Source organism: Callospermophilus lateralis, chromosome 11 (genome assembly GCF_048772815.1).
Source record: "Callospermophilus lateralis isolate mCalLat2 chromosome 11, mCalLat2.hap1, whole genome shotgun sequence".
Taxonomy (NCBI): Eukaryota; Metazoa; Chordata; class Mammalia; order Rodentia; family Sciuridae; genus Callospermophilus; species Callospermophilus lateralis.
This window is the reverse complement of record NC_135315.1, coordinates 55,061,513-55,073,976: the sequence shown is the minus strand read 5'-3', so window position 1 is coordinate 55,073,976 and position 12,464 is coordinate 55,061,513. Positions and strand designations below refer to the sequence as shown.

The 12,464-nt window shown below is 34.4% G+C and overlaps 1 protein-coding gene across 3 annotated transcripts in view; it reads right to left on the bottom strand.

Moving 5' to 3' along the window:
- Positions 1–12,464, bottom strand: part of Map2k4 (mitogen-activated protein kinase kinase 4) — a 124,117-nt gene that overhangs the window by 51,960 nt on the left and 59,693 nt on the right. For 2 of the 3 annotated variants that reach the window (XM_076869360.1, XM_076869357.1), the window contains exon 3: positions 11,827–12,001. In XM_076869360.1, coding sequence (XP_076725475.1) covers positions 11,827–12,001 — 175 coding nt within the window. Of the gene's footprint in view, positions 1–7,935; positions 7,974–11,826; positions 12,002–12,464 lie in introns of those variants that run through there. The other variant, XM_077110472.1, reaches the window with a different exon arrangement.

Sequence of the window (12,464 nt, the reverse complement as noted above, 5' to 3'; positions counted from 1 at the left end):
GATACACAGCACATACTTACAGGGAAAGTTAGAATCAAAAAATAGACAAGGTAGCAATTGTCTTCAAAGACTTGGAGGTATCTGTTCTCAATGTTCTCCAAAGGGAGGAAGGCAGTCATTTAAATTCTTGAGCCCATTTTACAGAAGACAAGCCAGAGGCACAGAGAGATACAAAAGATGTATTCCATGTGACATAAGAATAAGCAGTTGTTTAAAGAATAGAAATGTTCTCAAGTTTCATTTCTTGACACTAAATGAGGAATTCCATATTCTCCAAATACAAATTTACCTTGCTAGCTACTGTATTTCATATCAAATAAAATTTATTAACTGATGTCTTATATGCACTACATTCAATGTCATTGTCAGATAAAAAGAGTGAAAAAGAAAATAAGACTAGTTCTGCTAAAATTAAGAAACTTTTTCCTTCTTTCTCTCTCCACTTCTCTATTTTTATAGTTTGGGAATTGCTAACTTTGTTTTTAAATTCACATCAGCATAATGTTTGCCCAAAAAGGATATTTTTTAGAAGTCAAAATGGCTCAGAGACATGATTTATGTTTGTTCAAAACATGACACTAAGTAATTTTTGTAATCATTTTAATTACCTTTATTCCTGCTTTTAAAAATAAATTTGGAAGTATGGCTGTGAAAATACTTATTTTAAAAGATGATTTTTAAAAGATAATACTATATCTAAGTTTAAAAGAAACAAGTAGGAAAGAAAATTCAAATGACCCTTTAGTTGAGAAAAGACTTCTATTTATTAAACAATTTTAACTATTAAAAGGTTTAAAAATGTATTATATTTTCTATTTTTACTTTTATGGATATATTGGCAAATGTAAATGTACAAATATATAAGCATGTACTCAAAAAATACTATTTTAAAACATGTCCTCTTTACTAGTTTTAGTTTTCCTAAACTGGCTATGTAGCTTTCTAAATTTATATTTGTACAAATCCTTATATTCCAACTCTTAGAAAGCACATGATAGTCAAGAGTTCTTCAGTTAACGTCAATATTTGTCTTTGGAAAGCCAACTTTCAAAACTCTGTTGTAGTTACAGAAAGGATACAAGCTACTACATGAACTGGAGTTCTCACTGAAATTCCTGCATGTGATCGATACTTAATACTAAGACAAACTCCAATAGAATTGTTATTATCTAAATTTGGAAGGTTTCTTGCACAGCTAACCTTTGAGATCATCTCACATGACAGGAAAACTATTTATCTATAACATATTCTTCAATGCCACTTCTAGTACAAAACAGAACATGGAGCCATAGCTGAATGGCCTATAGATGTAACATGAAATCGATGGTGCTCCTGGATGCTCCTCAAGCTCCCCAAACATTCTGTCCAAGTGACTGGTGGTAGGTAGAAGAGTAGCTAGCTGCTGATATTACATCTGAATAATTTGGGAATAAGCAAGTACAGTTAAATAAAGTTTTGGCGTTAGGTTTTAACATGTATCATATGTGAGCACTTAAATAACTCAAAAGACCTAGAGAACCCTCAAAAGGAGATTAACTATAAGCATATACCTATAATAACTTCAAGCTTTTAATTCAACAACTCAATAATTCATTTAAGGTGAAGAATACTTAATGATAATCTATGATTAAAAATCAGTGAACATTGAGTAAAGAAAGTCACTACCAGGAAAATTTTTTCTAATGAAAAATCAGAACAGTATCTATGAGAAAGATTTCTACTATTTGAAACAAATGAAGATCTAAAATTAAGGTAGCATAACCATAAAATTGAAAACAAAATTGAGAACAAACTTACCTTCCTTTTATAAGTTTGTCCTTAGGGACACAGGAATATAGAAATATAAAGATGAAGGCAATTATGTTACTAAAAATGCTTCTATAATGACAATGCTCAGAAATCAAATCTATTGATAAATGCTTTGGATTCCAGAAAATTTTTGCTCATTATATCAAATTTAGGTAAAGCTGATATTCATTTTGAGCTCAGCAAATCTTTGTCTTTTTCTCCACTCTTTTTTCTTTTAGAAAAAAAGCTCCTAGGAGATTGCAAAATCTTTTTTTTTATTTTTTATTTTTTGAGTTGTTGATGGACCTTTATTTTATATATTTATCTATATATCTATTTATATTGGTGCTAAGAATTAAACCCAGTGCCTCACACATGCTAGGCAAGTACTTTACCACTGAACCACAATCCCAGCCCCACAAAATTTTTTTTTAAACCATCTAAAGAATCTTAAGTTTTAAGAGTTTCATTTTTCATTCAAATATCAGAGTTCATCAAAATCATTATTTTTCTCCTTTATGGTATTGAGTTCTTATGCAGGTCAATTCTTTATTAACCTGGCTTAAGTTATTGCATGCCCTTGGGACAAGTTAAAACTTTTTCTTGAAAAGCACTATACATCTCTTTTCCAATAATGAAAATCATTTTCATATTATTTCTAATTTTTAAAAAACATAATGTACAGGAAACATTTAAAATCAAAATAAGAACTATGACCATATATATAAACATTTATGCATGTGTGTGTGCGCACATGTTTTCTAGTGAAGAAATACATATACTTGAAGTTAACAAAATATTTTATTTTCCCCCACATTTTTTATTGGTGCATTATTTTTTGTTGCACCAATATTATTATTGGTTGCACCATTATTTGTTGCACCAATATTGTACATAAAATACTTTTAAATTGTCCAAATTTGTATTCAGGGTGTTTTATACACTTCGAAAGCCTTTAAAAGCAAGTAAATGCCAATAAAAACAAGTAGGAGCAGATCAGAAATACCAAAATGACTCCAACTAGAATCAGAGGAGAAAAGTCAAATTAAATATCTAATCATCTGGTTTTAGGACTATCTAGTATTATATATTGTTCTTACATATGAACAACAACAAAAAGCTTCATTTTTCTAAAATTACCAATCCAACATATGCCGCTGGTTGGAATAGCTGCAAATTCAGTTTCTGGGATGTCCGTAAGGACTAGGCTGCCATAATGAAAATTTAACAAGTTCAACAAATAAGGTAAAAATCTCCAGTTAGAAATTATCCCGTTGTCCTTCCTCACCCTCCTATCTCATTACAAAACAATTTTATGGTTATGCTACCTTAATTTGAGATCTTCATTTGTTTCAAATGGTAGAAATCTTTCTCATAGATACTGATCTTTATAGTGTTGCATACTCAATTGTATTTTATTCTCACTTTAAAAACAGTCCCACTCAGAAGAAATGGCCCAAATCACTCAATCACATGGTATCAAAAGTCACTGCTAAATTTAAATGTTGACATCTTATGCTTGGCTTTATGTAGAAAACCTAAAGTTTTAACAACATGAATTTAAAGTACTAATACCCCTTATACTGATAATGAACATCCATGCACATGTGGTATAGTTTTAGATGTCATCTAATTTAACATTGGGAATTTCAGGGCAGCTCGCTCTCTATGCTGACATGATTCTCTAACCTGTCTAAACCCTTTCAACCTCACCTTGGACACACAATTTACTGGTATTCATCAGGGAAGAATAGCCAGTGACAAAACTAACATCAATAAGTATGAAGAACTTTCAAATAGATTAAGACACATTGTTATAATGGAAAGGGAAAATTATTATTATTTGGGGGAAAATAATAAAACAATTTACTGAAGGACCTGGTGGTGGAAAGGCCAAAGAGAAAGAAGAAAACAAGAAGATGGTAATAAGCTGTGTATATACTCTGAAGAAAAACTATCTCTTACTGAGATAATATGACATATTCTAGTCATAATGGTGACTCCCCTGCCCGCTCAATTTTTTAATCTATTTTCAGGGGTGGAGAGAAATAGGGAGAGGGAATAGAGGGAAAGAATATGATGATAAACCAATCACTATTAGGCAGTAAAACTGGAAGACTCAAAGGAAGGAATGCTGACCATATAATGGCTAAGGATGAAATTTCAGAAGAAGCAAAATAACAGACACACTCAGTGGTAGAGTGCTTGGCTAGCATGTAGGAGGTGCTGGGTTTGATTCCCACCATAGGAAAGAATAAGACTCACAAAGTTGGTAGCAAAAAGAAGGTCACCAAAGACCATTTTGTTTTAGACACTAAATAAACACCTATCTGATTCTGATAGTGGTCCTTGCTACACACTCATTCACATTTAACCCTGATATCTTGGGGTTCTTAGATCTATCTCTCAGTTGCTAGAAAGGTAAGGCATGTCCCATACAACAAAGCACCCAGGTGTGTCCTGATGTGATAATTACTGACTAGAATTCTAATTTTCTTAATTTGCAAAACAAAGATTCTACATTCCACAGATACAGTAAGACTCACAACCTTGCTGTGTAAATTCAGTCTTGTTATTGTCTTCCACACAAATAACACACATACACACATACACAGAAAAAAAAATCCATGACATCTCACAATGCCATCATTAATAAAATCAAAGCAGATGGCAATATTAGCCAAAACAAATAGTTTAAAAAGCAAGGTATTAGGAATGTTGATCACATGCAAAATTTGCTTTTATGTCGAAAAGTGACAAATAGTGTCTGTGAAGTCAATTTTTTTTAAATTATGAAGACATATGCTTTTACTAAGACCAGCAGAAAGGATGCTGATTAACCCCCAAATCATCCAAGTCTTTGAAATCAATTTAATGAACTCCCAGTTGTATCTTAGCCACATTAATTCATTAACAGTAAGTAGTACCTCCCATTCTTTTCACTAGGGATACTGAGGCCCAATTAATTCCTTTTTCATATCCTCTGCTATGCACTATCAGAGATCAGTTCCAAAGGCATGTTTCACTACCTAATGGGAAAATCTGCCCTGAGTACAAAGCTTTAAGGAACAAGCTTGATAAGCCTTGATAAGGATGGTATCTACTTCCTGTTTACTAACTATATCATACATATTTAAAAGAATACAATGTTAATCTTAGCACTGAAAATTTTAAGGACCTCAGTACTCATGACAACAAAGTAAAAATGACAATACAAATCTGATAAATGACTAATTTCAGAGCTATTGCCAAAAGCAACAATTTAGTTCAGATGTCCCCTATTTAGAGTGGGGGGGGGTAATAAGGCAGGTTTTTTCTCTAAGCACTTAAATAAGGTAGAATGTAGTCTAATGTCATAATTCAGTTAGGTCAATGAAGTGACAGTAGAAGGTTTCACAAACTACATATTTAGAAACACCTAATGGATGATTAAAATTCCTAGGGCAACCATTCCCAAACTGTCCTAATGCTCCTAAGTTTCCTCTAAGCTGATGCCCCCTGATGACTTCCAATGTGTAGGTTCAATTTCTACTTCCCATCTTTTATTATATTGATGTGTGTGCAAAGGAATGAACCCAGAGCCTCATGCATGCTAAGGGTGTGCTCTTACTACTAAGCTACATCCCCAGTCCCTCCCATGTGTACATCAACACGCTGAGCACATACTCTGTCTTCTCCTGTACTACACCTCTAACACTGATGTTAACTATTTAATTTAGGGATTTGTTATGGTTTGGATATTGTGTCCCAGAAAGATTCATGTGTTGAAGGCTTGTTTCTCTCTCTCTCTCTCTCTCTCTCTCTCTCTCTCCTGCTGCATGAGATGAGCATTGAAGGCTTGTTTCTCCCTTTCTCTCTCTCTCTCTCTCTCTCTCTCTCTCTCTCTCTCTCTCTCTCTCTCTCTCTCTCTCTCTCTCTCTCTCTCTCTCTTGCAGCTTGAGATGAGCAGTTTCCTTCCATCACAGATGGGGCTTTTGAGAAGTGATTGGATCATGAAAGCTCTAACCACATCAGTAGATTAATCCACTAGTGGATTACTAATCTGATGATATTATGGGGAGGTGGTGGAAATTTTTGGAAGTGGGGCCTAGTTTGGAGGAAGTAGGTTGGTGGGGCATGTCCTGGAAGGATATTTCTCATGCCTGCTCTCTTTGTTCTAATTCTCTCTCTCTCTACCTCTCTCTCTCTCCCCTGCATGAGATGAGCAGTTTCCTTCTATCATGACCTTCCATTATGATGTTCAGCAATGGAGCTAGCCAACCATGGACTGAAACTTCTAAAACCATAAGTCAAAATAAACCTTTCCTCCTCCAACTTGTTTGTGTCAGGTATTTTGGTCACAGTGATGAAAAGCTAAGAGTTTCATATAAAATTCTTTTTAGAAAGAACCTCATCTGAAAAACTCTGCCTTGAACAACAGCAAAGGAAGCACACATTTAGTTCAAAAATCAAAGCTAACTGAAGGCAACTGTGCCACCTCTCTGGAATTGACCCATTTTCAGAAACATTTCACTTACACTTTTTATATGAAATACAACATTTAATAAGCAATATTAGGGTAAAAAAATTTAAAAAAAGGTCCTGTCAATCACAGATTAATTCATCCCTTCTTTCCTTCCATCCTTTTTTTCTTGCTACTGTACCAGGGATGGAACCTGGTATATGCTAGGCAAGAGTTCTACCAATGAGTTACACCCCCACCTCTTTTTATTTTTGAGACCATCTCGCTAAATTGCCCAGGCTGGTTTTAAACTTGCTATCCTCCTGCCTCAGCCTACAGAGTAGCTGGTATTACAGGCCTGTACCACCATGTCCAGCTATAGGTTTTAATTAAACCACATGATATCATGATATGGCCAATTAAAAGAGTATAAGATAATAGAACCATTCTCTATTTGAAACAACATAGCCATTATTTCTTCATCTCACAAATGATTTGGACAATTGAACATCATCACTATGGTCTTTCAACTGTCTCACAAAGCACTACACGTCATCAAAAAGGAGCTTTTCCAATTTAAGGCCATCCCTGTCAAATATCATTCTAGTGTTTTTAGGAAATTATGCAAAGACCAACATTTAAAACACTAAAACGCAATTCCCTCAATCATTATTGACCATCACAATCCCACCAAAATCACACAGCAACAAACCTCTGACAGGAGTGGCATGGACCCACTGTGGTGGAAAACAAGCTAAGCTGTGCTTTTCTGATCCTTGACTTCTCATACTTGACATATAATCTGCAACTAGGATGTCTACCTCATCAGCAGATAAAAGTGACATTTTGCTTAGGGCAAGTCTAACCTGTGGGCTGCTGATACTGTCAGTAGAAGGCTCTAGTCCTTCCTATCATGCACTGGAGTTAAGCTAGGACTCAATGATGCTGACATCAAAATTAAACACCAGAGATCAAGCAACCATGTAGGATCTGGAACACTTATATCAATGAAAAAAAGGAGAGATGAAAGAATAAAGTTGAAGGTAGAAGGAACAGGACTAATTAAGCAGATCACCAACAACAGGGGGAAAAAGAACTACCTGAAGCCCTTACATACATGGCCTCATCACTATCTCAGTCTGGTGTAAGCACCTAACCTCAAACAACAGATTTGTTTTTCTGTTAAGTCCTCACCAGGTAACCTTCTGATGAAAAGACTGAAAGTCATCATAATGATCAACAGTAACAGCCTTAGCATCTTCCCATTCCTACCTTCTTACCCAATACTAGTTTCATTCTCCAAAGAAATTACAGCTTTACTCTGGCATTAGCCCTTTAGATAAAAATTCAGGTTTTGCTGCCAGCCATCTTTCACCACAAAGACTTTATTACCTTATATTCCCTCTCACTTTCATGTTTACATTTCCACTCTTTCCCCTGGTTTTTCCTTCATAGCCTAAGAACATAAAAAGAGCATGCATAACTTCAGTAAGTCAATTAGGACATCAGTCTGTTAGAAAATAGCAAGGAAGTTGATCTCTAGATATGTTAGATTCACTATATCCTCTCAGTCATTCTTCTATTAACAATCTGTGGGAATTCACTTTGACATCTTAATTATAATCCCCTATAAAAAAGCTGCTGTGTGTTTCTACTAGAGCTAAATTTCTATAAACCTAACTTAGAATTCTAGTCTCGACTATTGCTTCTTCAAACACTGGGTCTGAGCACTGGGTTTTACCATACTACAATTAACCCTTCCAGATAACTACACAGAGATATCTACTTTATCCCTAAAAGACATTGGTTGTTCAGACTCATTTTTCCATTCAGTATTCACCCCACCATCATATAAAGTAGGGGTATTAACTCCTACATTAACTGCAGCACAATTCATAATAAAAATTCCAAAGTTTTTTATTTATAATAAAATTCCAAAAAAAAAATGGAAACAACCTAAGTACATCAACTGATGAATGAATAAAGAAAATGAGGTATATGTACACCACGCAATACAATTCAGGCATAAAAAGGAATGAAATCCTGTCAGCCACAAAAACAAGGTTGGAACTAAAGTTCAACATATAAAGTGAAATAAGCCAGGCACATAAAGACTATTACCTCATAATCTCACTCATGTGAAATATAAAATTGTTGATCTCATATAAGTTGGAAGTATAATGGTAGTTACCAGAGATTAGAAAGAGTAGGAGAAAGGAACAGATGGGGAACAATTGATCAACAAATACTAAGTTACACTTAGATAGTAGTCAGAAACTCTTGTGTGCTATTATACCTACAGTGGGATGACTGTAAGTGAGCTATATATTCCAAAAAGTTGGAAGAAAGAATTTTGAATGTTTTCACCATAAATGAATGATAAATGTTTCAATAAACAGATATGTTTAACCTGATTTAAAACATTACACAATGTATATATATTTTGAAACATCACATTACCCCATTAATATGTACAACTTTCATGTTTTATGTATTAGTTTAAAACATTTTAAATTAAAACAAGGGGTCATTAAGCAAAATTTATAGAGGGCGCTGATCAAAACCACGAGTAAGTACCTAGTCAGAGCAGACAGTTGCCCTCCCTAAGCTTTAGAAGACCCAGTGACAACATGTTTTTGTCCTAGGCAGTCATGGGGCTCAGTCATTCAGACATAGGTAGAAAAACTAGCATTATATTATTTCCACAAATCAATGAGCAAGACCACTCTCCTCAGGTATGTGCAATTTAAACTGAGAGATTAAAAATGTTCATATCTGATATCCTAACACAGAACATCACTGGAAGCCTAGGAAACTGTCCTCAGACAACACATGAAGAAATCTTTTACACACACTATTTGTTACCTCACTAAACCTGATTTATTATATATTATATCTTAATTGATTTTTAGATTAAGTCTAAGATAATTATTTCTGGTATCTGAGATACGGTTCTTTCTTTGTGTGTGTGTGTGTGTGTGTGTGTGTGTGTAGAGGTAGTACTAGGAATTGAACCCAGGGGTAGTCTACCATTGAGCTACAACCCCAGGCCTTTTTGTATTTTTATTCTGTGACAGGGTCTAAGTTGCTGAGGATTGCCTTGAAATCAGAATTCTCCCGCCTCAGACTTCTGAGTTCTGGGGATCAAAGGCCTGAGCTATTGCACCCAGCCTACTGTAAGTAAATATTAAGGATAATTTCTAGGACAGGCTTAACATCTAAAAAAGTATTCTAAATTCTCAAAATGCATACTAATATGTTAACATGAAGCTACTTCAAGGATGTTTCTCATTTCACTAATAATAATAGAAAGTTTTCAGCAGTGTGAACCATTGTTCAACAATATTATATAGAATGTGTCAAATCGCACTCCTCCTTAATCACATTTTGCTTCTGCACAATTATGCTTGTCAAACTGGTCTGTATGCCTAAATGTTAAAGAAACAAACTTTCTCAGGTATGATGAAAGACTAGACTTCTCTGAAGAAATCAACTACAAATACATTTTAAAATTCACCAACTGGTATCAAATAATAATTATATTAATACAAGAGACTTATTATTCCAGTATTAAGTTATGAAATCCAATGATACACTCCATCTATATGTTAACTGATATGTCATACTGCCACACTCTCCCATCCCTGTTTTGTTTGCTAAGGTATTTAAGAAAGTAACACCTAATGGGTACAAATTTGACGTTGACTGTTTATAGGTCCCATGACTATCTTTGAAGCATTTCTTATGAGTTGGGATTTACACTAGCATTCCGACTAGGAATCTCACAGTAGTCACTAATAAAATCAGATTATGAATTTTGGACAACAATTTCATTTTTTCATTCTTAAATTTCTTCAAAATTTGAGTTTTATATAACTCCAAATATAATAAAATTAATCACTGAAAAAAACTTTAAAATGTGAAAAACGAAGTATCTTTTTTACTTTAAAACCTGTAACCACAGTTAATATTACTATAACAATTTATAATATTGATCAACATAGTTTAAGTACACCCAACACAATCTGAAAAAAAAAAAAAAAAACAGGAAATAGTTCTTTAAAAGTACTTTCCCTTATACCTGGGAGAAAAGTTTTTAGAACTTCACGTACAAAAATTTTCCCTTAAGACTCCATCAACTGAAACCAAATGCACAATACATAACGACACGGCATGCATAGTGTATAAGGACAATGCAACACTCAACAAAAAGAGTCTATATGACTCTTTTCCGACTAACACTGTAATAACATAAAATAAGAATAGAGAAATCATTTTACATTTCAAGAAAAGCAATATATTATCTAAAGGGATATTTGAGCAGAGGTCTTAGCCTGTATACCTTTAGAGGTCTGCAGGTTATACGCAGTTTTGTGTACATACATATTTTTTTTAAAAAAAAGATCATTAGTTCTCACCACATTGTAAAATTATGGTCAAAAACAAAAACCTCTACAAAGAATCAAATTTTCCCCTACCACTAATTTAACATTGCTTTTAATGACCCAAGAGCAGAGAGAAGTGGTCAACAATGAAGGAAACTAACAGTTTCCATTAAAGATTTTGTTTACAATTGACCTCCACACAGAAAGCATTTTCAATTAGTATGATACAAGCCCACTCTCAAATGTCAAATAAAAACCTGAGAACCTCATATCAGCAAGTCACTTTGATAAACTCTGAAACAGGGAATTAACAGGATGATGATTAGCTTAGGTTGCCTATATTCTCAACTGACAACCATAGGAATTTCAATTCACAGGAAAGGCAGTGAGGGTATTGCCTCATCTTCCTTTTATTGGATTTTCTTTTTAAACCACCCCCACATTGCTGATTTTCCTAAAATATCTTACACAGAACAAATGCATGTTAAATATTTGAACAAATAAATAAACACAATTACACAAACCTAATTGGAGCAGATGGATATCAAGATAAGCCTGCCAGGTACAGTCTATAGGTCAAATCTCTTTCTGGTCTTTTTTTTTTTTTTTTAATGAACATATTAAGTGGCATGACACTCACAATAAGGATAGAATGTGACAGCATTATCACAAGGTATGCATTTCAATACAACTTTAAAACCAGGGAACAGGGCAGTACTGAGAAAAGACGAAATAAACAAACAGAAGCCGAGCCGGTCAGGACAGAGTAAGGTTGAGGTTAGTGGCAACAGCATGTGTATGGTTTCCAGGAAACCTTCAGTAAGACTGCTGTTAGCCCTAGCCCCGCACCTTGCCCAGCCCAGTGTGCTGTCTCTTCCTCCAGCTCCCGCCTGGCTCAGAGCAGCACTGCCCTGCTCCCAGGGGTGCAGCCGCCCAGCCTGAACTCACCTTGACAGTGGAAGGGCCGGAAGTTTAAAACCTGTTAATGCATCATGCCAAAAGTTCAATGAACATATACACTCATGTTTCCAGAGAGAGAAAATGTGCCACCAACAAGAAAACCTCAATACAAAACAATCTCAAAGAAGTCAGAAACAATTTTTTAATACCCGGTTTTATCAGAAATACAAAAACAAACAATAGTGGTATCACTGCACCATGAAATTTCACCTAGTGGATTAAAGTACCAAAAATAATCATGGCATCACCTACTTTAACTGCCATTATTTGCCCACTTGGTTTGTGGACCATTTTGTTGACAGAACCATAAGCTCCTCGTCCAATTTCTCCAAGGTCTTTCAAGTCCTCTGCAGTGAAATCCCAGTGCTGTTCAGGGGAGATCTTCAGCTTTCCTGATGACTCAATGCTGTGTGTTCTCAGTCTCTCTCTGTTAAAATATTGGGAAGCAATTTTTCCACATTTTAAATAGGTTTTAACTTTTTTTTTTTTTTTTTTTTAGCTAGCACTGATTAATATGAGGGGGAATCTGTTTTTCTCATAAGTTACTTCAACAGTCTGACCCCCAGGTTTTTGGAGGTTTTCTGTGTCATCTTGGTATTTTTTTTTAATATAACAAATTAAGAAAATTTAAGCAGTTTATACATATAGCATCAATGACATTTATAAAATCAAATTTCCATTTACTGATCAAACTAATGCTATTGGTTTTCATTTCCAAATATTAGATTTTTTCACACTTTGCAAAACTACATTATCAAGTAAGCATCCAGGAGCTGTAAACTTCATTTCCAAAAGTGCTTACTCTATCTTATTCAAAGTTAATTATTACAGAACCTCAATTTTTGTTTAATAAAACTGTACCCAAAATTGGCTATATCTTAGAATCACCT